At 47.6% G+C, this 25,323-nt stretch overlaps 1 protein-coding gene across 1 annotated transcript in view; it reads right to left on the minus strand.

The window, feature by feature from the left end:
* The window catches only part of CADM4 (cell adhesion molecule 4), a 429,923-nt gene extending 404,976 nt beyond the window's left edge, over positions 1 to 24,947 (minus strand). Inside the window, exon 1 of the mRNA XM_063942494.1 lies at positions 24,772 to 24,947. Coding sequence (XP_063798564.1) covers positions 24,772 to 24,853 — 82 coding nt within the window. The 5' untranslated portion in view covers positions 24,854 to 24,947. The remainder of the gene's footprint in view (positions 1 to 24,771) is intronic.
* Positions 24,948 to 25,323: the final 376 nt, after the last annotated feature.

The following is a 25,323-nucleotide window of genomic DNA, read 5'->3' on the forward strand; positions in this document are numbered from 1 at the left end:
TGAGATGATTAAATGAAAAAAGAAGTGAGGAAGAAAATGCCAGAGACCGCTCCGACACCTAAATGTCCTCTGCAGCGCTACATAGGGGGAACATAAACAGTGCGCACACAGCTCAGGTAAAGCAATAGTGGTTCGCAGCGCAGTTCCGGTGGCGGCAAACTGTGCATGTGCAGTGGGTGCACAGCCATACACGTTGTGGTTGCATGAATGTGATCGACAAGCGAGGCCGTTGCGGGGGCCGAATTTTGGCGTTGTGTAGGCGGCGGCGGGAAAACGGGGGCGGGTGCGTGACATCACACGCAGCCACTCCAGAAAAAAACCTTTAAATCTGATGCGTTCGCAATTAGATTGCGGACGCATCGGGAGGCGGCCTTGCACTGTGCTGGTCCCTAGCTCTATATACAGGGTGCCTGTGCAGGACAGACCTAGTGCTATATCCAGGTTCCCTGTGTAGTACAGATATACCACTACAGTATAGGGGTCTCTGTGCAGTACAGAGATTGTGCTATAGCCAGGGTACATATACTATACACAGTTATATATACAGAGCTTCATATACAGGTTACGCTCCCACCTGTCCTGTTTTACAGCTCGACTACCTCTTTCCCAAATTATTTCCCTTTCAGACCAATTGGGGTAAATTTACTATGATAGGAGTTCTATTTAAGATGGGATGTTGCCCATAGCAACCAATCAGATTCTATTTCTCATTTATCTAGCACCTTCTAGAAGATAATACTATCTTCAAGTTATTTCAAATTATAAAGCGCAACGGAATTTGCTGCGCTATATAAGAAACTGTTAATAAATAATAAATAATACCTGAAATCTGATTGGTTGCTATGGACAACATCCCATCTTAAATAGAACTCCCATCTTAGTAACTTTACCCCACTGTCTTCCAAAAGTGTTGGCTTGGCCCCTAAACTTCCATCAATGGGGGTAATTCCAAGTTGATCGCAGCAGGATTTTTTTTAGCAGTTGGGCAAAACCATGTGCACTGCAGGGGAGGCAGATGTAACATGTGCAGAGAGAGTAAGATTTGGGTGGGTTATAGTGTTTCTGTGCAGGGTAAATACTGGCTGCTTTATTGTTACACTGCAAATTAGATTTCAGTTTGAACACACCCCACCCAAATCTAACTCTCTCTGCACATGTTATATCTGTCCCCCCTGCAGTGCACATGGTTTTGCCCAACTGCTAAAAAAAATCCTGCTGCGATCAACTTGGAATTACCCCCAATATCCACAGCACTATATGAAGCATACATCGCCAAGCAGACAGAGCCAAGTCACTTACATATTAATGGATTAGAGCAGGGGTGGGGAACCTCTGGCCCCGCGGGCCGTATAAGGCCCGCAAAGCCGTTTGTTCCGGCCCACCTGCTTGTGTATCAGAGAGACACGCCGCCGCTCAATCCGGCAGCGGCGTGTCTCAGCTGTCAGGGCAGAGAGGAGAGCGCAGCTATATGTCCAGCGGTAGTGGTGGATATGGTCTCAAACCAGCCGCTGGTCCGTTAGCCAATCAGAGCTCGCGGACCGGTAGCCAATCAGGGGCCGCCGCTGCCGGTCCGCGAGCTCTGATTGGCTCAAGAACCGGCAGCTGCTTTGAGATCCTACACGCCACTGTTGCCCGACATAGCTGCGCTCTCCTCCCTGCCCTGACCCCTTGACAGCTGAGACACGCCGCCGCCAGACGGAGCAGCAGCAGCGGTGAGCAGCACAGTGGGGTGGGGGGGGGGCATTTGTGGATCTGGCACTGTGGGGGCATTTGTATATCAGGCACTGTGGAGGCATTTGTGTATCTGGCACTGTGGCGGCATTTGTGTATCTGGCACTGTGGGGGCATTTGTGTATCTGGCACGGTGGGGGCATTTGTGTATCTGGCACTGTGGGGGCATTTGTGTATCTGGCACTGTGGGGGCATATCTGTATCTGGCACTGTGGGGCATTTGTATATCAGGCACTGTGGAGGCATTTGTGTATCTGGCAATGTGGGGGCATATCTGTATCTGGTACTGTGGGGCATTTGTATATCAGGCACTGTGGAGGCATTTGTGTATCTGGCACTGTGGCGGCATTTGTGTATCTGGCACTGTGGAGGCATTTGTGTATCTGGCACTGTGGGGGCATTTGTGTATCTGGCACTGTGGGGACATATGTGTATCTGGCACTGCACTGGTATATGTGTATCTGGCACTGCACTATTGGGGGCATATGTGTATCATGTCCCATTTTAATTGGCCACACCCATTTTTTGGTGCGTGCACTCAGTACCTCTAAGGGGCATAACTACTGGGGCATAATTACTGGGGGCAGGGTAATTTTTAAGTTGATAATTTTTGTATGGCCATCGAAGGATTTTATAAATATCCAAATGGCCCTTGGTAGAAAAAAGGTTTCCCACCCCTGGCTTAGAGAGTTTTGTAGGCCAGCTGGTTTAGAGAGTACCCAGGTAAACGCACAATGTAGTTACGGACGCACACAGAGAGATTTGCTGTACATGATAGATGCTGTAGCAGCCAGAATAACAGAATAAAAATCAATGCAAGTAGCTACTGTAAGGAGTCCTGCAAGCAGATGGGATGTTGGAATCTCCATCACACACTGGATAATGGCGCCGCGGGTGGAGAGACTCCCATGTAGGGTGAGCGGGGCACATGTACACATCCGTACATACAGTACAATACATCCACTACACTAATCAATATAGATGTTTTCACTTATAACTGAGATTAAGGGGCGGATAAAGTTATCGTGTTTTAGACTGGATAATTATAATTTCTTATCACGACAAAGATAAATTGATAGATCGCCAAGATACACATACCGGAGCTTGGTAAATCCGTCAGCCTAGAAGCTCTTATAGAAACTGAAGAGGGCTGCTTTGTGGTCGGAAACGGTGAGATATCTAAGATATATGCTTCGGCTCCTCCATGTTAAATCCTGGGGATACTTAGTATTTGCAGAACATCCTGCTAACAATCTTTAGTAAATACATTCCTAAGGTACAGTACATCACTGATCGGGATTGGCACTGCCCACATTAAAACCAGTGGAACTGGGAATCCATTTTTGGACACTGACTTGTTGCGGATTTGGCACTCAGGCTGCAATAATGACTTCGAATAAAACACTTAACAGCCACTTAAAGGGGCAGTACACTCATTATACAAGTAGGTTTAGTGGTCATTTTAAATGATCAGTAAAGCTTTAGCATATGTATTTAGGAAGATGAAGGTAACGTTAAATAATCAACCGCAGAGTCCTCCAGAACAGGGCTTTTTAGTGACCAGATTGTGATTCAAATAACTAAAAGGCTTACAAAGAGTACCTTGAAAATAATATTACCAGGACGCATTATGAAATTAAAGGCTACAATTTTTTTTTTGCCATTTCGGGTGGAATTAGGAGACATAGGGGTGAATTCAAATAGCATCAAAATCAAAGTAATTTACAGCGATTTACGGTTTCACCGCATTCATTTATTTTTCTGCAGTGAAAATATAGCATGTGCGCTCCCTCAGATTTGTGTATTCAATTACGAAAACGTTAAAATAAAAGTAGCGTGAAAATTGGTGCAGAAAATGAAAAGTAAAATTTTTTTTTTTATTTGGCCCACAGAATAATACAGGTTGAGTATCCCTTATCCAAAATGCTTGGGACCAGAGGTATTTTGGATATGGGATTTTTCCGTATTTTGGAATAATTGCATACCATAATGAGATATCATGGTGATGGGACCCAAGTCTAAACACAGAATACATTTATCTTTGATATACACCTTATACACACAGCCTGAAGGTAATTTTAGCCAATATTTTTTATAACTTTGTGCATTAAACAAAGTGTGTGTACATTCACACAATTCATTTATGTTTCCTATACACCTTATACACACAGCCTGAAGGTCATTTAATACAATATTTTTAATAACTTTGTGTATTAAACAAAGTTTGTGTACATTGAGCCATCAAAAAACAAAGGTTTCACTATCTCACTCTCACTCAAAAAAGTCCGTATTTCGGAATATTCCGTATTTTGGAATATTTGGATATGGGATACTCAACCTGTATACAGAAAGTTAGATATTCCTGTTCTGTGAATCCAGCATTTAAGGCTAGTGTCCCCCTTGCATCTAATGTTGTAAGAAGCAGTTCTTCTTGGGTGGGTCTTGTTCGGGTGTGGTATGGAAGGTCGACAGTAACTGGGCCAACAGTGTCTAGGTCGACCACTAGTGGTCGACAGGGTCTCTAGGTCGACAGGTCGAAATGTCGACATGAGTTTTTTATTTTTTGGGGGTGTCATTTTCTCCGTACAGTGACTGGGAGCCCCAATTAGTGCACCGCTTCGCTCGCCATGCTTCGGGCAAGGTGCCTCGCCCCACTACCGCTGCACTCGGCACAGGTTACTATTCCCAATCGTGGTCCGTGTGGATTGTTAAGTATGAAAAAGTTTTAAAAGAAAGAAAGAAATTGTGAAAAACTCATGTCGATTTTTTGACCTGTCGACCTAGAACATGTCGACCTAGAGACCCTGTCGACCTAGTTACTGTCGATCAATAGTGGTCAGCATAGTTTAGGTCGACCTACTTACTGTCGACCTAGAGACCGGATCCCGTCTTGTTCTGGCTGTCAAAGGCCCTTCCCCATGGACTTATAATTCCTGAGAGGTTATCAGGGAGAAACCTGAACAACCCGTCACAAAGCCCAGACAGGATGGAGTCTCTTCTTCTCGGATCGTAACTGTGAAACGCGCCCGATCCACTAAGTGGGTAAAGATAAGCTAACCGATTAATTTGCCCATGACTGGACATTTATTTGACTTTTGTCTATTTAAATCAAACTATTTATAATTATTACAGCGTTAAGGAGGTTGACATTTTTGCTAAATTATATTGTTATTCAACCAGAGGAGGAGGAACACAGATCCCAGTAATGCTTGTCTATTCTGCATGCTGTCTGCACAACTTCTATCCCTGTACATTTAGAAGTCAGAAAAACACAAGCCACAACATATGTATGTAAAATGTGTCCGTGTGTTTCGCATACTGGCGTCCCATTCAGAAAGTAAAACAGACACATTATATATAATGCACTCCTCTACTGTAAATTATATTGATACTAGGATACTTCAAACTCTTTCATACATGTCGGAGATCTCTGCATTGACTTCTAATTACCATAGTAATGCACAGTAAGAACTAAACAAGTAATATTGATCTTGGATACCAATTACCAAGGCTCTATATACCATCGCTTGACCACCAGTTCAGTAGAATAAACAGATAAGGCTCATTATAATATGCATCAAGCACCTCACATTAACACTGGGCTCCTCCAAATCTGCTGCACCCCTGACAGGAGACTCAATCCTGTACTGCTAAACCAGGTTCCCATTCTTCTGCTCTTATTTTATCTGTGTAGGTCAAAAGCATGGTGTCTAAGCAAAAGGTTAATTCGACTAGACTATACAGTCAGTTCCACCTCCCATTTCTCATCATCCTTGTCTGCTTGCGTCACTGATCTATCACCCTTTTCCTATTGTTGAACATGTGCCGCCTGCCCTGACCTTTGGCCTGTTTCAGAGTTTGTTTGTGGAATATCATTTAAATTCTGGTCCTCTGGTATTGGCTGCATGAAACTCTGGCGCCAAGGCCAAATGTTTTTTTCTGAACCTGGTCCTCAGGTGATAGTACCCACTGCATATGCCCAAAGGCAAGGATGCTACAAAACTATTTTTGAAGTCTGCAAAACTACTTTTCTCTATCGTCCTAAGTGGATGCTGGGGTTCCTGAAAGGACCATGGGGAATAGCGGCTCCGCAGGAGACAGGGCACAAAAAAGTAAAGCTTTTACCAGATCAGGTGGTGTGCACTGGCTCCTCCCCCTATGACCCTCCTCCAGACTCCAGTTAGATTTTGTGCCCGAACGAGAAGGGTGCAATCTAGGTGGCTCTCCTAAAGAGCTGCTTAGAGAAAGTTTAGCTTAGGTTTTTTACTTTACAGTGAGTCCTGCTGGCAACAGGATCACTGCAACGAGGGACTTAGGGGAGAAGTAGTGAACTCACCTGCGTGCAGAGTGGATTTGCTGCTTGGCTACTGGACACTAGCTCCAGAGGGACGATCACAGGTACAGCCTGGATGGTCACCGGAGCCGCGCCGCCGGCCCCCTTGCAGACGCTGAAGAGAGAAGAGGTCCAAAATCGGCGGCTGAAGACTCCTGAGTCTTCATAAAGGTAGCGCACAGCACTGCAGCTGTGCGCCATTTTCCTCTCAGCACACTTCACACAACAGTCACTGAGGGTGCAGAGCGCTGGGGGGGGCGCTCTGAGAGGCAAATAAAAACCTTATTAGAGGCAAAAAATACCTCACATATAGCCCACAGAGGCTATATGGAGATATTTAACCCCTGCCTAACTTCAAAAATAGCGGGAGACGAGCCCGCCGTAAAAGGGGCGGGGCCTATCTCCTCAGCACACAGCGCCATTTTCTCTCACAGAAAAGCTGGAGAGAAGGCTCCCAGGCTCTCCCCTGCACTGCACTACAGAAACAGGGTTAAAACAGAGAGGGGGGGCACTGATTTTGGCGATATTGTATATATATAAAAGATGCTATAAGGGAGAAACACTTATATAAGGTTGTCCCTATATAATTATAGCGTTTTTGGTGTGTGCTGGCAGACTCTCCCTCTGTCTCCCCAAAGGGCTAGTGGGTCCTGTCCTCTGTCAGAGCATTCCCGGTGTGTGTGCTGTGTGTCGGCACGTGTGTGTCGACATGTATGAGGACGATGTTGGTGAGGAGGCGGAGAAATTGCCTGTAATGGTGATGTCACTCTCTAGGGAGTCGACACCGGAATGGATGGCTTATTTAGAGAATTACGTGAGAATGTCAACACGCTGCAAGGTCGGTTGACGACATGAGACGGCCGACAATCTATTAGGACCGGTCCAGGCGTCTCAGAAACACCGTCAGGGGTTTTAAAAACGCCCATTTACCTCAGTCGGTCGACACAGACACAGACACGGACACTGAATACAGTGTCGACGGTGAATAAACAAACGTATTTCTCATTAGGGCCACACGTTAAGGGCAATGAAGGAGGTGTTACGTGTTTCTGATACTACAAGTACCACAAGAAAGGGTATTATGTGGGAGTGGAAAAAACTACCTGTAGTTTTTCCTGAATCAGATAAAATAAAATGAAGTGTGTGATGATGCGTAGGGTTACCCCGATAGCAAATATTGGCGTTATACCCTTTCCCGCCAGAAATTAGGGTACGTTGGGAAACACCCCTTAGGGTGATAAGGCGCTCACACGCTTATCAAGTGGCGTTACCGTCTCCAGATACGGCCGCCCTCAAGGAGCCAGCTGATAGGAAGCTGGAAAAATATCCTAAAAAGTATATACACACATACGGTGGTTATACTGCGACCAGCGATCGCCATCAGCCTGGAGATGCAGTGCTGGGTTGGCTTGGTCGGATTCCCTGACTGAAAATATTTTATTCATGTAGAGCATTTAATAGGATGCATTCTATATATATGTATGTGAGATGCACAGAGGGATATTTGCTCTCTGGCATCAAGATAAGTGCGTTGTCCATATCTCCCAGAAGATGTCAGGGACACGACAGTGGTCAGGTGATACAGATCCCATACGGCAGATGGAAGTATTGCTGTATAAAGGGAAGGAGTTATTTGGGGGTCGGTCCATCGGACCTGGGGACCACAGCAACAGCTGGGAAATCCAACCTTTTTTACCCCAAGTTACATCTCAGCTAAAAAAGACACCGTCTTTTCAGCCTCAATCTTTCCTTTCCCATGAGGGCATGCAGGCAAAAGGCCAGTCATATCTGCCCAGACATAGAGGTAAGGGAAGTAGACTGCAGCAGGCAGCCCTTTCCCAGGAAAAGAAGCCCTCCACCGCGTCTGCCAAGTCCTCAGCATGACGCTGGGGCCGTGCAAGCGGACTCAAGGTGGGGGGGTAGTCTCAAGAGTCTCAGGGCGCAGTGGGATCACTCGCAAGTTGACCCCTAGATCGTACGAGTATTATCCCAGGGGTAAAGATTGGAGAGTCGAGACATCTTCTCCTCGCAGGTTCCTGAAGTCTGCTTTACCAACGGCTCCCTCCGACAGGGAGGCAGCATTGGAAACAATTCACAAGCTGTATATCCAGCAGGTGATAATCAAAGTACCCCTCCTACGACAAGGAAAAGGGTATTATTTTTCCACACTATATTGTGGTACTGAAGCCAGACGGCTTGGTGACACATAGTCTAAATCTAAAATGTTTTGAACACTTACATAAAAGGTTCAAATCGAGATAAAGTCACTCAGAGCAGTGATAGCGAACCGGAAAAAAGGGGACTATATGGTGTCCCTGGACATCAAGGATTACCTCCATGTCCAAATTTTGTCCTTCTCATCAAGGGTACCTCTGGTTCGTGGTACAGAACTGTCAATATCAGTTTCAGACGATGCCGTTTGAATTATCCACGGCACCCCGGGCCTTTTTACCAAGGTAATGGCCGAAAAGATGTTTCTTCAAAGAAAAAAGGCATCTAAATTATCCCTTACTTGCACGACCTAAAAAGGGCAAGTTCCAGAGAACAGTTGGAGGTCGGAAGAGCACTATCTAAAGTAGTTCTTCGACGGCACGACTGGATTCTAAATATTCCAAGAATCGCAGCTGTTTTCCGACGATACGTCTGCTGTTCCTAGGGATGATTCTGGACACGGTTCAGAAAAAGGTTTTTCTTCCCGAGGAAAAAGCCAAGGAGTTATCCGACCTGTCAGGAACCTCCTAAAACCAGGAAAGGTGTCTGTACATCAATGCACAAGAGTCCTGGGAAAAATGGTGGCTTTTTACGAAGCAATTCCATTCGGCAGATTCCATGCAAGAATTTTCCAAAGGGATCTGTTGGACAAATGGTCAGGGTCGCATCCTCAGATGCACCTGCGAATAACCCTGTCGCCAAGGACAAGGGTATATCTTCTGTGGTGGTTGCAAAAGGCTCATCTATTGGAGGGCCGCAGATTCGGCATACAGGATTTGATCCTGGTGACCTCGGACGCCAGCCTGAGAGGTTGGGGAGCAGTCACACAAGGAAGAAACTTCCAGGGGGTATGGACGAACCTGGAAAAGTCTCTTCACATAAACATTCTGGTACTAAGAGCAATCTAAAATGCTCTAAGCCAGGCGGAACCACTCCTGCAAGGAAAACCGGTGTTGATTCAGTCGGACAACATCACGGCGGTCGCCCATGTAAACAGACAGGGCGGCACAAGAAGCAGGAGTGCAATGGCAGAAGCTGCCAAGATTCTTCGCTGGGCGGAGAATCACGTAATAGCACTGTCAGCAGTGTTCTTCCCGGGCGTGGACAACTGGGAAGCAGACTTCCTCAGCAGACACGATATTCACCCGGGAGAGGGGGGTCTTCATCCAGAAGTCTTCCACATGCTAATAAACTGTTGGGAAAGACCAATGGTAGACATGATGGCGTCTCGCCTCAACAAGAAACTGGACAAGTATTGCGCCAGGTCAAGAGATCCACAGGCAATAGCTGTGGACGCACTGGTAACACCTTGGGTGTACAAATCAGTATATGTGTTTCCTCCTCTGCCTCTCATACCAAAGGTATTGAAGATTATACGGTGAGGAGGAGTAAGAACAATACTAGTGGCTCCGGATTGGCCAAGAAGGACTTGGTACCCGGAACTTCAAGAGTTGGTCACGGACGACCCGTGCCCTCTACTTCTGAGAAGGGACCTGCTACAACAGGGTCCCTGTCTCTTTCAAGACTTACCGCGGCTGCGTTTGACGGCATGGCGGTTGAACGCCAGATCCTAAAAGGGAAAGGCATTCCAGAAGAAGTCATTCCTACCTTGATTAAGGCAAGGAAGGAAGTCACCGCGAAACATTATCACCGCATTTGGCGAAAATATGTCGCGTGGTGCGAGGATCGGAGTGTTCCGACGGAGGAATTTCAACTGGGTCGTTTCCTACATTTCCTACAATCAGGATTGTCTATGGGTCTCAAATTGAGATCTATTAAGGTTCAAATTTCGGCCCTGTCAATATTCTTCCAAAAAGAATTGGCCTCAGTTCCTGAGGTACAGACTTTTGTTAAAGGAGTACTGCATATACAGCCTCCTGTGGTGCCTCCGGTGGCACCGTGGGATCTAAATGTAGTTTTAGATTTCCTCAAATCCCATTGGTTTGAACCATTGAAAAAGGTGGATTTTAAATATCTCACATGGAAAGTGACTATGTTACTGGCCCTGGCTTCCGCCAGGAGAGTATCTAAATTGGCGGCTTTATCTTATAAAAGCCCTTATCTAATCTTCCATTCGGATAGGGCAGAACTGAGGACTCGTCCGCATTTTCTCCCTAAGGTGGTATCAGCGTTTCACCTGAACCAACCTATTGTGGTGCCTGCGGCCACTGGCGACTTGGAGGACTCCAAGTTGTTGGACGTTGTCAGAGCCTTAAAAATATACATTTCAAGGACGGCTGAAGTCAGAAAATCTGACTCGCTGTTGATACTATATGCACCCAACAAGTTGGGTGCCCCTGCTTCTAAGCAGACGATTGCTCGTTGGATTTGTAACACAATTCAACTTGCTCATTCTGTGGCAGGCCTGCCACAGCCTAAATCTGTTAAGGCCCATTCCACAAGGAAGGTGGGCTCATCTTGGGCGGCTGCCCGAGGGGTCTCGGCATTACAATTCTGTCGAGCAGCTACGTGGTCGGGGGAAAACACGTTTGTAAAATTCTACAAATTTGATACCCTGGCAAAAGAGGACTTGGAATTCTCTCATTCGGTGCTGCAGAGTCATCCGCACTCTCCCGCCCGTTTGGGAGCTTTGGTATAATCCCCATGGTCCTTTCAGGAACCCCAGCATCCACTTAGGACGATAGAGAAAATAAGAATTTACTTACCGATAATTCTATTTCTCGGAGTCCGTAGTGGATGCTGGGCGCCCATCCCAAGTGCGGATTATCTGCAATACTGTACATAGTTATTGTTAACAAATTCGGGTTATATTGTTAAGGAGCCATCTTTAAGAGGCTCTTTCTGTTATCATACTGTTAACTGGGTTTAGATCACAAGTTGTACGGTGTGATTGGTGTGGCTGGTATGAGTCTTACCCGGGATTCAAATTGCCTCCCTTATTGTGTACGCTCGTCCGGGCACAGTACCTAACTGGAGTCTGGAGGAGGGTCATAGGGGGAGGAGCCAGTGCACACCACCTGATCTGGTAAAAGCTTTACTTTTTTGTGCCCTGTCTCCTGCGGAGCCGCTATTCCCCATGGTCCTTTCAGGAACCCCAGCATCCACTACGGACTCCGAGAAATAGAATTATCGGTAAGTAAATTCTTATTATTACTCCTATTGTGAGGGCAAATTCTAAAGAGCGGACCACTAAGCAGTACCCGTTGTTCAGGTCGGGAAAAATGCATATTCTACAGGTCTTGAGCTAGGACATCACTCTTGAGGATCTTCTGTAAACAAATAGACCTGAAAATGGAATTTTCTTCGTCACTCCACCCTGTGTGTATGTACGGACAGACCGACCGAGGTCACCAAATCTTTGAATACGACCTTTCCAATTTTGTCTCTGCCAAGAAGACTGTACAAGTTTGCTCCCCTAGGCAGAGTTGGCATCAAATAATAACACTCACGTGTCTAATAACAAAACTATTCAACTTTAATTCATTTGCATTTTTGTTGAGAATAAAATGTTTCCACCTAACCCACTGGAGCCCAGAGACCAGTCACAAAAGTGGAGTACCGCCACACATGTCCCTTGTGCTAGGTGGAATCCACTGAAACACTGTTTCCCTTGGCACATGCCCATACTTCAGTTCTTTTATCAGTAATAGGGGTCTATTTACTAAGCCTTGCATGGAGATAAAGTGGATGGAGATCAGTGGTGCAAGTAGAAATATATTCTTACTAGGTGCTTCATCCCGCCCTACAGGCGCTCTTCACACCGTCGCAAGGGGCTACGCCCCTTTAACCCTTGCATGCCTATATGGGGTTCAATATTTGTATTATATGGAGTATTACCTGCATTTCTTTGTTAGTGGTTAAATATTGCACAATGAAAGGGCGTGCGATGGTGAAGGAGGCGCAGCCCCTTGCGACGGCGTGAACAGCACCTGCAGGGCACGATGTACAGAATGAGCGGGTGTGGGGGGGATTGCGGATGGGGAAGGGTGTCTGTAGATGCTGCAGGTGGAGGGGGGGCAGATGCGGGGGGGGGCCCGGATGGGGAAGGGTTGGGACGTGCTGCGGGTGGGGGAGAGACAGAAGAGTGGGGGCTGTAGATGGGGGAGGGGTCCGGAGGCACTGCAGGTGGGGGAGGGGCAGGGGTGCCACGGTGGAGGGGCAGGTGCAGGGATGTTGCGGATGGGTGAAGGGTTCCGGAGGTGCTGTGGGATGGGAAGGGGCGGGGGTGCCGGGGGTGGGGGTCCGGAGGCACCGCGGTGGGGAGAGGAAGGTGCGGGTGGTGCGGCGGACGGGGAAGGGGGTCCGGAGGCGCTGCAGGTGGTGGAGGGGCAGGTGCGGAGGTGCCGTGGGTGGGTGAGGGGGGGACCGCGAATGAAGGAGGGTGTCTGCAGATGCTATGGGTGGAGGGGGGCAGGTGTGGGGGGAGACATATATGGGGGGTGATGGTGGAGGGGGTCTGGAGGTGCTGTGGTTGGTGGGGGAGTGGAAGCCGCTGGTGGTGTAGGGGGTCTGGAGGCACAGCGTGTGGGGGAGGGGTGGAGTGTCGCATGTGGTGGAGGGGAAGGTGCGGAGGTGTGGTGCATTGGGGAGGGGTCTGGAGGCGCTGCGGGTACTGTACCTGCCAAAAAGGTAGTTGGAGGGTATGCAGTAACAGGGCCAGGACAGGGGTGACAGGGTCAGAACAGGGGTGACGGGGCCAGGACAGAGGTGACGGGGCCAGGACAGGGGTGACAGGGCAAGGACAGGGGTGACGGGGCCAGGACAGAAATGACAGGGACAGGATTAGGGTGACAGGGCCAGGGTAGGGGCGGCAGGACCAGGATTTGGTTGACAGGGCCAGGATAGGGGTGACAGGGCCAGGACAAGGGTGACAGGGCCAGGATAGGGGTGACAGGGCCAGGATAAGGGTGAAAGGGCCAGGATAAGGGTGACAGGACAAGGCCAGGGGTGACAGGGCAAGGCCAGGGGTGACAGGGACATGACAGAACACAGGGCACGGGAGAGATTGGTATTAGGGACAGAACAGTGGTGACAGACAGATGTGTATTACCGGAGTCACTGCTGCTGGCTGATGCTGTTCCACTCCAACCTGTTTGGATCTGCTGCTGGTGGAGACTTGGCATGGCTGACTCTCTCAGGCTGGAGTCCTGCTTCCTCTGCCCGTCCGCATCCCTCCCCCCCACTCCTCAGTCACACACGGCGGACCTCGCGCGGCTGCCGGGCTCTGTGGTAAGGGGAGACTGGGAGTGACTGGTTAGCCCCCAGGAGACGCTGAGGCTGGAGGGAGGAGGGGGTCATAGCATGCACGCGGCGCGGACCTCGCGGCTGCCGGGCACTGTGGTAAGGGGAGACTGGGAGTGACTGGTTAGCCCCCAGGAGACGCTGCGGCTGGAGGGAGGAGGGGGTCGGAGCCTGCAAGCAGCGCGGACTTCTGCAGCGCTGCCCGCCGGCTAAAGTGTGTGAAGGAGCTGGGCGCACCTCACTGCGGGCGGCAGCGCTGCAGCTAGCATTGCGGTTGCCGGGGCTGGAGATAACAGAGGCAGTACGGAACCTGCACAGCGGCAGGTGCCCCACAAAACTGCAGCTAAGAAGCGTGGAGTGTGCCAGAAAGTGACGCTCCTCCGCGTCAGAGAGCCCCTGCTGAGTATGCTGATGTGGGGGGGGGTCAAGTACACAGTGAGCCGGTGCCCGTCTGTCTGTATGGCATACCCCCTCACACACCCCCATACCTCCCAACTGTCCCGATTTTAGCGGGACAGTCCCATTTTTTTTGGGTCTGTCCCACTGTCCCACCCGCGGGCCGCAGTGTCCCGCGGTGGGTGGGTGGGGGGGCAGTTGGGAAGCTCCTGCACTCGCTGTTCTGCTTAGCATGCACACAGCGTCTATTTAGTGGAGACAGAGGGAGAGGGGGTATAGATTAAGGGGGGGCCCAGGGGGGATGTACCACGGGCCACACAGTTTTAGGGGGCCCGCGGCTGGAGTAGCTCTGTCCCAGCTCTGAAGCTCCCCCGTCCTGCCAGCAACAGCAGCAGCATTGTGCTACAGTCAGCACACGCTGCTGCGTGTTGGCAGGTCTGTGGTGTTGCAGGGAGGCAGCAGCCTCCCTGCTGTCTTCTGCCTGTGCGGGTGTGTAGGGGGGAGCGACCACCTCCTCTGTATTTAGCCCTAGCTGAGGGGCCAAAATTCCATTAAAAAAAAAAAAATCCCGGAATTTGCATAAGGGGGCGTGGCCACGAGAGCCGCAATTAGGTCACGCCCCCAAACCCACAGCAGGCACAGCAATGAGATAGGGTTCCTGTCTCAAGTGCCCTGGGCCCCCCGGACTCATAATCCGCCGCTGGGGGCATGCCAGCAGCTCACAGAGCGCTGGGCATGCCCCCTCACTGACGAAAACAAGGGTGTGGCTCGCGATCGCGGGTCCACCCGCGAAGCCACACCCCCTTTCCTGTTAGCCATGCCCCCTTTTTGCTGTGCGTGTGTTCCTCCTGCCTGAAGAAAGTTGGGAGGTATGCACCCCTGCCTGTGCCATGCCCATACCATCTGCTCCTGCTCCAAGTCTCCTATAGATTTGCCCAGATCTGTGACTCATTTGACTAACTCCGCCCAGTGTTTTGACTCCGCCCAGCGTTAGCAAATGAAGCACAAAGTCACAGATCTGGGCTATTATATAGGAGATGGGTACTGAGTGACGAAAAATGGGTGTGGTCATGTGTTGTGAGGGGGCATGGCCACATGCTGCTAGTGGGAGTGGCTACATGACACAGCCCCTTTTTTGGAGGATTCTGGAGGCAAGGCTAAAAATATATAGTAATGCCTCCAGTATAATAGAAATATATAGTAATGCCTCCAGTATAATAGAAATATATAGTAATGCCTCCAGTATAATAGAAATATATAGTAATGCCTCCAGTATAATAGAAATATATAGTGATACCTCCTGTATAATAGAAATATATAGTAATGCCTCCAGTATAATAGAAATATATAGTGATATCTCCAGTATAATAGAAATATATAGTAATGCCTCCAGTATAATAGAAATATATAGTAATGCCTCCAGTATAATAGAAATATATAGTAATGCCTCCAGTATAATAGAAATATATAGTGATACCTCCTGTATAATAGAAATATATAGTAATGCCTCCAGTATAATAGAAATATATAGTGATATCTCCAGTATAATAGAAATATATAGTGATACCTCCTGTATAATAGAAATATATAGTAATGCCTCCAGTATAATAGAAATATATAGTGATACCTCCAGTATAATAGAAATATATAGAAATGCCCCCAATTTAATAACAATATATAGTAATGCCTCCATTATAACAGGAAAATACAGCCACTGTCGCACTCCCAGTAACCCTGACATAGTGTGAGAAGCCGTCATGCTGCCAAGCACCATGGTCTTGTTGCTTTGTGGCACTTAGAATTGTGGCAATGGCAAAGTGTGTGGCAGGTGGTACTGCATACCCGCTGCCAAATTCTTAAGGATACTCCGTACCCGAGCGTACCCACATACTTGCACCACTGATGGAGATAAAGTACCAGCCAATCAGCTCCTAACCGTCATGCCAGAGGTTGGGATTGAAAAATGACAGTTAGGAGCTGATTGGCTGCTACTTTATCTCCGGCCACTTTATCTCCATCCAAAGTATAGTAAATAGAACCTACAGTCCTCACACCAGCAGGCTTCAGAAGAGGTTGCTCCATTCACAACACCGTGTCTCAGCTATAGGCCGTTTTAGCTATTGTTTGCTAGTTTCCTCACATTCTCATCCATCCATCCTACTTCTTCTTATCCTGACTTTCACTTTATTTCCCAAAACTAAACCCACACTTTAGCATTGAGACTGCTTTCAAGGGAAGTCTACCTTCAAGTAAACTCAATTTAATGGTTTGTGCAGCTTCAAGTAATATATCAAATCACTTTATCTTCTATGTGTTTCAGTCACGCTTTGACATCACTGGTGAGAATTGTTTATTTTCATCGCACACCAAGCTAATCTCGGAATGCGATCCTACCCAAAGCAGAAAACAAAAATATTGTATCCCAGGGCAAGAAACAGCTCTGCCTGATAATATGAATAAATTGCTGAAAAGCACAGATGGAAACCTGAAAAATAACACAATCTGCCTAGTAAAAGATGCAGATGGCCATGTGGAAAAAATAAATACATGCCATCCGTGGTGGCCAACCTCTTTAACTCATTAAGCACAACATCATAGCAATTAATGACGATATCTCTTCATCAAAGTATTAGAAGATTTCTTGAATTTAATCCCAGCACCACACATTTGCAAGTCTGACCTTGAATAACGCCCCCCACCTCCTGCTTCCAGATACCACTCTATAAAATGTGTAATTGTAATTATAGGAATATAATTGCTGGTATCTTTGATTTCAGCACAGAGTAGCAATGTGCAATCTCCCCTTATTTGCCGGAGGGGCCTGTAAACCAATGCATGGAATTTGATATTAAACAAAAGCCTTTGAAGTCGGTGTGCAGAACAATTTGTAATTGTAAGGTACTATTTAAATGCAGGTTGTTGGTATAATTTAAGTGTTACAACTGGAACATACACATTTTAGCAAGTTCATGGATTTATGAAACAGAAATTGATGCCCTCAATCCAAGTAAGAGATTTATTTTTTGTGTTATGCAATCATTTTTTTTAATTTATTTTTTTGCATTTAAAGTGAAACCAACATCCTCTGGATCAAGGCAACCATTTTGTGGGATAAACCCATGGTCAGCCTATCGAATCACTAAGAACTAGGAAAAGCAATGAGCCATAAATATTTGGTTAGCTTACAAAATGGCTGCTTCTGCAGTGTTGAGGTAACAAGTATACTAAAGTTGTAATAACAACAATAAATTATATTTTTGCTCTGCAATGCTGGACTCTAAATCATAAGGTGCTAGGGACGTTTTAGGACATACGCCGGGGATTCATTCTAATAAATACTTTAATAGGTATTTTACATTACGTTTTAGACGTTGTAAGCTTTTTCAGCATTGTTAAGGGCAAAGTAAGGACAAAATTGTATAATAGAAGTCTCATAAGCTTATGAGAGAAAAATGTACCATTCCCACATCTCAGTGCAATGATCACCTGGAAGCTGTAACACTGTAATTTAGGATAAAAATAAGGAGAGGACATTTTGTAGAGCAGGGGTAAACAACATGCGGTGCGCTATCAAGCTGGCAGTGCATGCTGGGAATTTAACAACTGGAGTGACAATTTTTTTGAGGGAAAAATGTTTTTCCTTATGCCTTAATATTCACTTGAAATATAAAATGGAATGTAGGCACTAGCGTACATTATGGGCCCCTGTGGTTTATAAGCTACTTTTAATGGAACACATTTGGCCTACCTATGGGAAAGATGTGTCAAGCAAAGAACATTCTAGAATTATTTTTTTTTACTGCTTGATACATGTGCCCCCATGTCCGTAGATGCACAGATAGCCCTGTGATGCCTTTTGCGCTCTCCTTGATGCGGAAGAATATGTGCCCCAGTGGCTGCGCAATATAATGATACATTGCGCCACTGTGCACACTGCGCCATCCGGTGTGCGATGGTGCGATGTGTCGCTACAGCATGCACGTAGCTGCATGCTGTCATTCACTGCAATGTCCCATCTGACGCGCAGCACATAAGATCGGCTAGTGGAGCGGGCATGGTGCCTCACTCCACTATTGCTGCGCTCTGCACTGGTATTCCCTTCCTCAGTCCACGTGAATGGTAAAGTTTTAAAAAGAGGTAAAAAATGCAAAGAAAACCCTTAAAAAGTTGTCGAAAAAGTTGTGTCGACATATGTTGACCATATCTGTGTCGACCAATGACACATTGCCATGTCGAACATTTGAACCTATCAACTTTTTGTATCTGTCGACCTTTTCCAGTGTCGACCTTTCATAGGCACCCTTTGTCCATGTCAACCTTTCATCAGTACCGACCATATGGGGTCAACCTATTAACTGCCGACATAGACATTGTCTGTGTATACATTGGAACTCACAATGAAGCAGAGCCATGTTATAATGGCGGCGTGAGCTAACCCTTGCCATCAACCTCCCCAAATCAGGACTATCGCGCCTAAATCAGGGACAGCTTTGAGGCAGCGAACATACCATGGACGTAGAAGACGCCGGTTTTACTCTTTCAACCAGACGCATTTCCAGCCAGGCCTGCAAACCTACAACAGGCCGGGCAGTGATTTTATGAGAGATTACAGAAATACGGCACAGTAAATTTTTTTCACAGCCTCATATTTTGCTGTTTGCAACTGACCAGAATGACTAATCTGTGCATAAAACTGTATCAAAAGCTTCTAGAGCAAATCTCTGCTGGCACCAAATAAAACTACTTTCCCGGGATGATAGGCGATGGTGGTGAAAAGCACAGATGGAAAGCGGAAGGATAAACAAACACAGGAGAGCAAGGACAGTCCATTAAATATGTGGAAAACACCTGTATAAACTTTAACATATACATGAATTAAAGTGACAAGAAGACCCCTTTCTCTTTAGGACTATTACACATATTTTTGGGTATCTTTGAACTTTCTTTCCGTCTCCGCAGTTTTTAGAACTCTGCATTGTACAACTAATAACACAGGCATGCCCAAGGGCTATATGATATACATCATCTGTCCAACCCTCTCACTTATATCTGACAGGAATATTTGTGTTACGTCATTGACAGCGCTGCCGACATTTGCGCACCTAAGTTACTTGATATTTTTATTTTTTTATTTTTAGAGCTTGAACAAAAACTCTTTTGGCACACAAAAACATCCCCGATTTATTTTTACATAGATATTTGACAGGCGTGTTTGATCTTGTGGCATGCTAGATTTGTTTACAAATTGACGTGTTCCGGGCAGCTCTGCAGAATTTGAACCAACTTGTGTTTAACCTGTCATCGACTTCTCACAGCGGATGACAGCGAACTAACAAGACCGGTAGTGGGAATAGCTATGCTGTATATTGTTGTTGTTGTTTTTACATTATTATTTTTTTGCGCAAACCTTTGAAAGACGTCAGTTTTTAATCTGAAAATCGTAGACATTATTCCCTTCTATTATCCTATGCAAATTACAAAAGGCCTACTCTTTCACCTCACACCCTCAGGGCTTTCTCTGGACATGTGACTAGAGTACAGGCATGTCAAAACTATTCGTGCACAATGGCACGCCCACCTGGGCTGAAGGATGTGCAGGTTTAACCAGACTGGCGTTCACATATCCTGAAAACATCATGTAGGAAAACAGCACCTAGCTACCCGATCAAATGGTTGGTTCTAAATCGGAGTGGGAGAAGGGACCTTCTGACGTCACTAGGGAAGGAGACACGTCACCAGGGGGAGGAGCTACGGCCGAACAGGGTACCCGAAAATACACTCGCCACACTTCGGGCTCGGTAGCTCGCTTCGCTCGCCACCTGATTACTAAAGGTAATGGTTGGTGGCGTGGATAGTAGAGGACCTATCCTGCTGGCCTAGCTCCTTCTCCCTTGTGTCGTGCCTCCTCCCCCTGACGTAAAAGGTTCCTTAGGCCACTTGAATCTAGCATCAACCCAGATCAAATACCGGCTACTCTGAAGGCATTGAATAAGGTTATGCACCCAAAAAATTCAACAACTAAAGAAGAAGATACTTTATTAAAGTGATACTAGCTGATAAACCAGGCAGCGGTTTGTTGGACGGAACATTTTACCCCTTTTCATTCCCTTAGGAGTCGAATTTTCGAGAAATCCTTACTTAGTGAGTGGTTGCAAATAACTGTCACAGTTTCCAGACCAGCAGGTCACATGTTCCAGGTCAGTATCCGGATGACAGGTCAACCTTAATCAGGTCAACAATCAATAGGTCGACATACATTAGGTCGACATATAAAAGGTCAACAGTGCTTAAAGTCAACATGTGTAAATGGTCAACACCGCTTTATGGGGATTTTTTCATTTTTTTCAACTTTTCCATCACCAAGGACTACGATTGGGAATAGTAACCATTGCCGAGTAAGGCACCTTGCCCGAAGTGTGAGCGGACGCAGTGCACTAATTTGGGTTCCATGTACCGCGACAGTGAAAACGACACCTAAATAAATGAAAAAATAAAAATTCTGTGTCGACCATTTTTGTGTTGACCATTTGTCATGTTGACCTTTTCCAGTGTCAACCTTTTCACCATGTCAACCTTTCACATGTTGAGTGGTCAACCTAATAACTATCGACCCTGTGATCCATACCCTTCCAGGTAACCCGGTGGGTGCACAGGGAGAGTTCATAATAGATAGACACGTTCGGAGGCGGCGTTTGGAGAGGAGATGACCTCCAAGCACCATCTCTTTCTACTCAGCGAATAGGTGACGGGTCGAATTACGCGTTCACACGTGTTCAACCCTGCTCGCTACCCGAGTCGAAATACCTGGTTATACACAAGTCCCCTGTAACACAAATAATATTATAACGTACAGTAGTGGGAGCATTACCATCATATAATACACAGAATAACTCCGCAAAGCACTTAAACTCCCAATAATACAGTTAGAAGTTAGATACATACTTTTGAATACCAAATGATAAATATATATATATATATATATATATATATATATATATATAACAAATACAAAAAAGACAGTAACTAAAAAAAAAAGAGGGAGGCAATTTATAAAAAAAAATAATAATTATAGAACGTTACTTTCTATAACACCATGTAATCTAACAAAAAAAAATAATAATAATTAACTGCAATCAGGGCTAGAGAAAGTATTAAATAATGAAATTGTGAAATAAATTTTAAATAACCTTTGCGTTGGAGTAAGCTGTATAACACGTTACAGACACATATACATATCATAGACAAGTAATACATACTCTCCATGTTTAATATTGAAAAGTCTGCGCCTCTGAATCATTGATAAATATGCACGACGCTGTGTTAGAGGTTCCATATTTATAGCCATGAATATAATTACTACAAAGATTCCGTTTTGTACTTTATAGGTCAGCCTTGATAGATTAACTACCCAATATTGGACAGTTCCATATGCACCGAAGTGTGACGTATAGCAGATAATGCCTTAGTGTGTGCATCTAACCACTGACTAACCGTACTCACCCCTGCCTGGTGTACTGGACACTGTGCATCCAGCCCCCTCACTAACCACACTGCCCCCTGCCTGGTGTACTGGACACTGTGCATCCAGCCCCCTCGCTAACCACACTGCCCCCTGCCTGGTGTACTGGACACTGTGCATCCAGCCCCCTCACTAACCACACTGCCCCCTGCCTGGTGTACTGGACACTGTGCATCCAGCCCCCTCACTAACCACACTGCCCCCTGCCTGGTGTACTGGACACTGTGCATCCAGCCCCCTCACTAACCACACTGCCCCCTGCCTGGAGTACTGGACACTGTGCATCCAGCCCCCTCACTAACCACACTGCCCCCTGCCTGGTGTACTGGACACTGTGCATCCAGCCCCTCGCTAACCACACTGCCCCCTGCCTGGAGTACTGGACACTGTGCATCCAGCCCCTCGCTAACCACACTGCCCCCTGCCTGGTGTACTGGACACTGTGCATCCAGCCCCCTCACTAACCACACTGCCCCCTGCCTGGTGTACTTGACACTGTGCATCCAGCCCCCTCACTAACCACACTGCCCCCTGCCTGGTGTACTGGACACTGTGCATCCAGCCCCCTCACTAACCACACTGCCCCCTGCCTGGTGTACTGGACACTGTGCATCCAGCCCCCTCACTAACCACACTGCCCCCTGCCTGGAGTACTGGACACTGTGCATCCAGCCCCCTCACTAACCACACTGCCCCCTGCCTGGTGTACTGGACACACTGCCCCCTGCCTGGTGTACTGGACACTGTGCATCCAGCCCCCTCACTAACCACACTGCCCCCTGCCTGGAGTACTGGACACTGTGCATCCAGCCCCCTCACTAACCACACTGCCCCCTGCCTGGAGTACTGGACACTGTGCATCCAGCCCCCTCACTAACCACACTGCCCCCTGCCTGGTGTACTGGACACTGTGCATCCAGCCCCTCGCTAACCACACTGCCCCCTGCCTGGAGTACTGGACACTGTGCATCCAGCCCCTCGCTAACCACACTGCCCCCTGCCTGGTGTACTGGACACTGTGCATCCAGCCCCCTCACTAACCACACTGCCCCCTGCCTGGTGTACTCGACACTGTGCATCCAGCCCCCTCACTAACCACACTGCCCCCTGCCTGGTGTACTGGACACTGTGCATCCAGCCCCCTCACTAACCACACTGCCCCCTGCCTGGTGTACTGGACACTGTGCATCCAGCCCCCTCACTAACCACACTGCCCCCTGCCTGGTGTACTGGACACTGTGCATCCAGCCCCCTCACTAACCACACTGCCCCCTGCCTGGAGTACTGGACACTGTGCATCCAGCCCCCTCACTAACCACACTGCCCCCTGCCTGGTGTACTGGACACACTGCCCCCTGCCTGGTGTACTGGACACTGTGCATCCAGCCCCCTCACTAACCACACTGCCCCCTGCCTGGAGTACTGGACACTGTGCATCCAGCCCCCTCACTAACCACACTGCCCACTGCCTGGAGTACTGGACACTGTGCATCCAGCCCCTCGCTAACCACACTGCCCCCTGCCTGGTGTACTGGACACTGTGCATCCAGCCCCCTCGCTAACCACACTGCCCCCTGCCTGGTGTACTGGACACTGTGCATCCAGCCCCCTCACTAACCACACTGCCCCCTGCCTGGTGTACTGGACACTGTGCATCCAGCCCCTCGCTAACCACACTGCCCCCTGTCTGGAGTACAGGACAGCGACAGCTCAGATTGCCCTGCCAGAGAATGAATGTGCGGGTGCAGAGGCGACGCGGGCTTGTTTAACAACTAATGTGACAAATGATCACTGACATAAACAGGCCACTTTCTCTGTTTTGTCATGTGGTCAGGTTATCATATTTCCAATGATTAATGCAAGAACTTCACCCATGTGCTAAGGCTCAATATGTATTATAGAAATGAGGGGAAAAGCAATGGCTACAAGATGCAATAAGGCACACTGGGGATGGTTGGCAAATTCTGTTTGTTGTAAACAACTGAAGAGAAGACTATTTGGTATACGAGAAATTTTATATATATATATATATATATATATATATATATATATATACATACATACATACATACATACACACACACACACACACACTATGCTCTTAGAATGTTTGCATCCATCAGGCAGACCCGCTGTAACTCCACATACAGTGTGTGACAATTATGTATCTGGAGTTAACAAGCCATCCATTAGCTGCAGCATTCAGAGACTTAACATCCTGAAAGGCGGTATTGTTGGAAAGCCCATTGCTATATCTCCCTCTAATGACGGGAAAAGAACACGCTGAGAAGTAAATGACCTTTACTTCCCAAAAACTATACAGACATCAAGTTACGAGTCAGGAGGTGTCAGGTGCGCAGCAGATGGCACGAAGCAGATTAGATGGGCAAAGGGGGGGGTATCAATCCCCGTCACAGCCACCAGCCTACACCAGAGGTGGCCGACCTGCTCTATAGAACTACAAGTCCCAGCACCCATGTGACCAAGCTGGAACTTGTAGTCCCACAGCGGCTGGTGCTCTGGCATACAGGATCAGCAGGACACATGCCCCCCAGTGCCAGGGGTCAGGTCCCTGCCTATAAATCTCTGCCCCACTGTCACATTTGTATGAAAGCATCTGCTGCGCACGCAGTCTCCGGCTGACACAAACATGCAGCATCCATGGAGATAGGACCCTGTGCAGCCCCAGCACGGTGGGTACCACTGCCAGTCTCACTGAATGGACAATGCGGACAATTGGGATGGAATCTCGCCTGCTGGCTTGGCACTGGGGAGGGGAGCAAGTGAAGAAGATGACAAGGACAGAATGAGGGGGGGCTAGCGCTGACTTGTCCCGGACCCCGGGGATTAACTCTTTCCATCAATGACACACACACACTGGAGAGGGGATGGGTACACAGAACCAAAAAAAAAATAAAAGGGAGGAGGGAGCGCAGCATTCAGCAAATGATTCTGCCCCTTGCACACACGTCTCTTTGTTTAAAATCTGCAGCAAGAGGGGAGACCAGAAACCAGAGAAGCATCTCTATAATACCAAATACACCTCCTATGTGCATTACCTTCCGCAATGCAAGCTGTGCTGCATGCCACCCTCCTTAACTCCTTCCATGCCAGGGTGACCTGCCAACCCCCCCAATGCCACACAGCATGCCCTGGTAGCCAAGAGGTGGAGGCAGAGAAGAACAGAAACCCTTCATGTCATTTAAAAAAAGAAAAACATATAGCATATGCCTTTAACTCCTTCCCTGCCAGCCAGTGATTGCAGGTGTCTCTGTGTAATGTATCAGTCATTGCAGTTTCCTCCCACTGCCCCCACCCCCCAACCAATGCCACAGAGCAGGCAGCCAGGAATGCCCCACTGGTGCCAGTGCCAGCCTACCTGTCCCCGCAGTGCAGAGCAGAGCGATCCCCAGGACAACGCAGCCGTGCGCCGGTGACAGCAGTGTGTGTCCGGAAGCCATGGTGTAGTAGCAGTGCCTTCCCAATGCTGCTGCTGCTGTCTCCTCGCTGCCTGCCGCTGCTGCACCTGCCCTGCCGCCGCTAATGTATGCTAATGAGATGCAAAGGCAGGGGAGGAGCCCCCGGGAGAGCAGCCTATGGCGGGGGGAGTCTCGTCCCCTCTATGCAGAATGGGAGGTGACTGTTTACTAGTCCCATGCGGGTGTTAGGAGGGGGCATTAACCCCTTACGGGACTCCGCTGGAGCTGTGTACCGCAATGGGGGAAGTGGTGGGGGGATTAGTAAATATGTGATGCAAAAATAAATTGACAGAATAAGTTTTGCATTTTATTTCCAACACCAATTTAGCATTGAAGTCCTTGTCATGCTGTGTCATTTATTTATTTATTTGTTTGTTTGTATTTTTATTTATTATTATTATTTATTTATTAGTAAAATGCTGAATAAAAATGTTGAGTTCAAGGTGTCTGGG

Source organism: Pseudophryne corroboree, chromosome 10 (assembly GCF_028390025.1).
Source record: "Pseudophryne corroboree isolate aPseCor3 chromosome 10, aPseCor3.hap2, whole genome shotgun sequence".
Lineage (NCBI taxonomy): Eukaryota > Metazoa > Chordata > Amphibia > Anura > Myobatrachidae > Pseudophryne > Pseudophryne corroboree.